The 5,283-nt window shown below is 33.2% G+C and overlaps 1 protein-coding gene across 1 annotated transcript; it reads left to right on the top strand.

The window, feature by feature from the left end:
• Window positions 1-3,259: 3,259 nt before the first annotated feature.
• Window positions 3,260-4,254, top strand: LOC125778117 (homeobox protein engrailed-like ceh-16). The gene is made up of 2 exons (XM_049454541.1): window positions 3,260-3,426; window positions 3,507-4,254. Exons 1-2 carry the CDS (start codon window positions 3,397-3,399, stop codon window positions 4,164-4,166), a joined length of 690 nt encoding a protein of 229 aa, XP_049310498.1. The 5' UTR covers window positions 3,260-3,396; the 3' UTR covers window positions 4,167-4,254.
• Window positions 4,255-5,283: the final 1,029 nt, after the last annotated feature.

A 5,283-nucleotide genomic window follows, 5' to 3' on the forward strand; every position in this document is an offset into this window, starting at 1 on the left:
TATCAGTCCACTATAAAATAAAGCTGGCATACAATTTAAACGATTTGCATCGAGCTCTTGTATGGAACACTTTTTTATCTCACGAGGTAACTGTACAAAATTACGCATGAAATATTTTCCAAAGCAATGCCACATACATATGCAGTGTATAGCTGCCATGAACTCTTTTTAATTTTGGAAGCTTTGTTTTTAGCAACCAAAGTTAACGTTTTTTTATTATTTGTGTTAACTTTGCTTCAGCTGACACTATTTCTACCAAAAGTCTTCCTAAAAACGTTACTCATACGCCACAATGTCTCCTTTGTACAAACAGCACATTCAGCTATTTTGGAACTACAAGTCTTTTCACCAGCTGAATTTGAATTGTATAAGTTAGTTTTTTGTTCACTGTACCTTTTATTATTTCTATTATTTCATTACTTTTTAATCTACTGCGATGTTGCTCGCTTGGTTACAGTTTTCTTAGTGCTCTACTAAAATTAGACTTTAATTAAAGTGACCTGCTCCATATGCTTATAGTTGAGTTTGAGTTGTTGTTTGTTGCTGTAATGCTGGATCATCGCAAGTCGTGAGTTTTGGCGGGAAAACCGAGCTGCGTGGGTGTCGTTGTTGGTTGCAGTGCTGGCCAATGAGCGAATGCCATGCACATACTGCACATATCGGGTACTTTGGCAAAACTTGAGTGCAAGAATTGGATCAACTCAAATTATAGGACAATGATTGGTGTTATATTTTGTTAACCCTCTGTTGACCAACAGTTGCACTTTTGATACCTTAACTTATATATCGATACGAAGTTTGGAACATTACTTTCTACACATAATCTATGCGTGTTCAAATATTACCAGGTTTTTCAATAAATTTTTTCGTTCGATAAGAGACGATGTTGCTACCAGCCCAAACTTTATTTTTTGCTTTATTGGTACACTCTTCATATGAACGTATGTGAAGTTCTTCTTCATTCTTTGTTTCCAAGCCATTTAGTGTCCCCGTGTCACAGTATTTTTTTACAATGGAAAAAATTGTATAATGATTACTCACCTACAACTAAAACAGTAGAAAGATGGAAAGATGCTGAATTTTAAAGTGGTCGTACAATCCTTGAAGACGATCCACGTGAAAGACGCTCAACAAGCGCATCAACACCAGAAATTCGCCAAAATACATAATAATTTTTTGGAAGACCGTCGATTGACTGAGAGAGATTTAGTAGAGGATCTACACATCACATTAGGCAGAGCGAGTCAGATTTTAAGTAAAATTTTGAAGTTTAGAAAGCTGTATGCACATTGGATGCCACATTCGCTAACAATGGAACAAAAACACATTCCCCAGCAACATTCGGAACATTTTAAAAAGGATAAAGTGGATTTTGTGCGTCAATTCATCACTATGGATGAGACTTGAGTGTATCACCATGATCCTGAATCAAAACAAAAGGCTTTAGAGTAATGTAAACCTGGTTGTTAAGAAGGTTATGTTATCAGTTTTTTTGGAATGCGAGAGGAATTTTGTTTGTGCATTACTTGCAACCAGGAAAATAATTAATTTTGAATATTAATACAACCTTTTGGATCATTGGAAGGAAAACGCACGTAAAAAAGTAACCAGTGTGCAGAAGTAAAACTACTTTTTTCATGAGGACAATGCACCGCGTCGCTGCAATTTTAACAATGGCTAATATCCATGAATTAAAGTTCAAGTTGTTGGTGCATCCACCGTATTCACCAGATTTGGCCCCCATCGACTTCCATTTGTTTCCAGAACTCAAAAAATATATGCGTGGCAAGCATTTTTCATCAAATGAAGAGGTTATAAAGGCAGTTGAAGCGTATTTCGCAAACCTTCCAGATTCTCAAATCAGGGATGGGATCCACAGCTTGGAGGATTGTTGGAGCAAGTGCATTAATGTTTAGGGAGATTGTACTGAATAATATAAAGTATATTTTGAATCATAAAATTATGTTTTTCTTACCAAACAACAAAATTTATTAAACAACCTGGTTTTTATAGTATAAAAATAAAGCAAAAACATCCCGTTTGAGGATTCATTCAATGAATGAATACTTAGCTACATTTATTATATGGAATAAAATGCATAAGCAATCTGATAATCAAAGTGCTATATTGGAGGAATTATGGCAATATATTACTAAATTTCCACGTTTTTAACATATCAAAACTGTGAAGTAACTGCTAATATGAAAGCAAAAACAAAAGTAATGTAGATTAACAGGTAGCCACAGCAACTAAATTTACATCAATCGAGCACCGACAAGCAAAATATTTTATACCTGCGTGCACATTGTTGCATTATTCAACGTAATATACGTAGGTATAATATTCACTCAATTAAGCAAACAAAAGGACGAGAGCTTGTGGGTGTGGAACTTTTCGGCCACTGGTGAATGGAAAACATACGCATAGCAGTATCTTATGTACCAAATATAATAGTTTCATTTAAATTTAATTTTACTTACACAATTGACCTTGCGTGTATCCTTAGGTCTATTCCAAGCAAAAAAATTTTAATTTAGGTATGTTAAGGGGTTTTATATAGTTAGAAAGCCGAAAATAGAGAATTTTCCAGAATTTTTTTCAGAGTAAACTTTTCAATTCATTTATGCATAAATAAATGCTGTGAAAGAGAAATTAGTAAGGAAAATGTTAAACTAAAGCCCAAAAAATAACTGCCATCGGCTAAAAAAAATTTAAATTTTGATATGAATAATAAAAAATATATGGCCGATAAGTCAAGTAGAGTCTCATCGTCATTAATGATGTTACAACACCATGTCGCATTACTGAGAATAAACCGACTTGTTTTATGTTCAGTAGCAAATCTCAAAGAAACTCTGCCATAAAAAGTAGTCACACATAAATCAGTTCAGAAGCACTCGAGAACAAACTTTTATTTGTCCGTAAACGAACCTTAAAGAACTAACCCTTTTCCAAAGATTATTCTATTCTTCAACAAGGTCATTGCATAAGAAAATTTGAGACATAAGTGAACCATTGATTAGAAAAAAGGAAAACCCACACAGTTGTGGGAATCTATATAATTTTTAACAGAAATTCGCAGGTAATCTATGAAACAACAACAACAACAGGTAAGGGAATAACCTTGAATAAGGGATGAACGGCTTAACTACTTCTGTTCGGCCAAAAAAATAATTACTTCGGAACACACAACGGTAATTTTAAATAAAAGAGACAAGAACAATAAACTTAAAAACTCACAGTAGCTGCAGGTAAAAAACAGAAACAAAAAAATATGGTATAAAAGGAGCAGACCACTCTTCCTGAAGGCATTAGCAAACCAACTCTCGAAGAGCAAAGATCTAAAAAATCTTAAGAATCTTAAATTTTGATAATTATTACAACAAATTAAGAAAAATGTTTCCCAACACCAATTTTTCAGCAATCGTAAGTAAAATATTACCTTTGAGAATTTTAATATATTAAATTTACCGACTCACATATCATATTATTTTTATTTATTTCAGGGACAATGTTATTATGAAAACGCACCACCAAATACGTATGGACGGTATAATGTATATGGTAATATACAGCCAACATCTATCTATGGTAATCCACACATACATCAAACTTCTTCACAATCACCGCCTGCAACACCTCCACTGACAGATAATGGACTGTATTCACCGGCTACAACAATTGCAACGGATAACCGCAACTATTCGCGAACAGTATATAGTCGCGAGCAAGTGGCCGAATTGGAGACCGAATATAGAGGTTGCAAGTTTGTCAAAGGTGCCCGCGGAAGACAAATAGCGGAAAGAATAGGTGTGGATGAATCAAAAGTAAAAGTATGGTTTAAAAATAGAAGGGCCAAAGATAAGAAGCGTTCGGCGATCACCCCTTCTAATTCCGAGGAAAATCGGTTATCTTCTGTTGCAGAAATATTGAACTCTTCAAATAATCCCAACGAAGAAGCATCATCAACTAGCCAAAATTCATTAAAAAGGATGAGCAGCGACGACATTGATGACTTGCTGCAAGTGTTTGAGGACTATATTCGGGAAAAAAGTGAACTACTACAACCGCCTTTAAAGAAACCTAAAGTGGAAATATTGGAGCACATGATATTCAATCCAACTACAAATTGTTGGGTTCGATACGATTCTTTATGTCCGATGTGATAATAAGATAATTTCATAATTTATATAATATGATAATTTAATTAAACATGTACAATAAATAAATCCTTTAAGAGAAATTATTTTATTCACTAAACTGTAAAGCTTTTATTATTTAAAGAAAGAACATTAGTATTTTTTGAATGGCAATAATAAATAGCTCTTATTTTTTATATATTCCTGTATTTTCTGGCTTGTCGTTATTTTGATGAACGATAAACAGACGCCAAGTTCTAAAATGTTCTATTTCTCAAAATCAAAGTAACCCATTCTAAAAAGACTACGCCACACATAGCTGCTAGTGCAAACTGCGACTAAAAATATAAGGAGTTGTCGCAGGACAATGACATTTGGTACATCATTGTTTTGGATTCCAATCAAGAAAAAAATGAAAAAATTTTTTTAAAAAATTTTATTTTACGCCCACCTCCCATATAAGGTGAAACTTAATTTTTGACCTACAACACTGATTTTTGGTACATAGCATTTTTCTGACATTATATATGTTGTTGTTAAATTTCAATAATATCCGCCCACTTTTACGCCCACCTCCCATACAACAAAATTTTTTTTTATCAAGTCTCTTTTAGCAACTTTTTTACATCTTCGTGACATTCTGACATTGTTTTTTTTCAAGGGGGGCAATTTGGGGCAGCTGATTTTTTTTTATCGTTTAGCTGAGACTTCAGGCTTTAATTCGGTATATGTATGTCGACAGCGGTAGACAGCGCTAAAAAGATGCACCACTTTGAATTTGAAGAACATTGAAATTTTGACGTCCAAATTATGTTGTTCCACAAAATTTTTTATGCATTACTTATTTCAATGGATTTTGATGCAAATTTTTTCTTTGATACATATTATAAATGAAAAATAATAACAAAATTGAATTTCAATAGTTGTTTTATTGTATCAATGATTTGACTTTTGAGTAAATTTTTTGCTAATTTTGATGTTCTCTACATTCACCAACTTTGGGTATTTCTGAACAAAAAACTAATGCAGATAGAATCCTAATACTTTGGGAAAATAATGTATAGATAGTTGGTAACAAACTGTGAAATTTTCATTCAAATCAGACAACATGAAATTTTTGAATTTCGGCCACAGATATCCCAAT

Source organism: Bactrocera dorsalis, chromosome 4, assembly GCF_023373825.1.
Source record: "Bactrocera dorsalis isolate Fly_Bdor chromosome 4, ASM2337382v1, whole genome shotgun sequence".
NCBI lineage: Eukaryota > Metazoa > Arthropoda > Insecta > Diptera > Tephritidae > Bactrocera > Bactrocera dorsalis.

Coding starts and splice junctions, on each gene's coding strand:
- LOC125778117 (XM_049454541.1), top strand. CDS start 3,397: ATGTTTCCCAACACCAATTTTTCAGCAATC. Junction 3,427..3,506: donor ACACCAATTTTTCAGCAATC/GTAAGTAAAATA, acceptor TATTTATTTCAG/GGACAATGTTATTATGAAAA.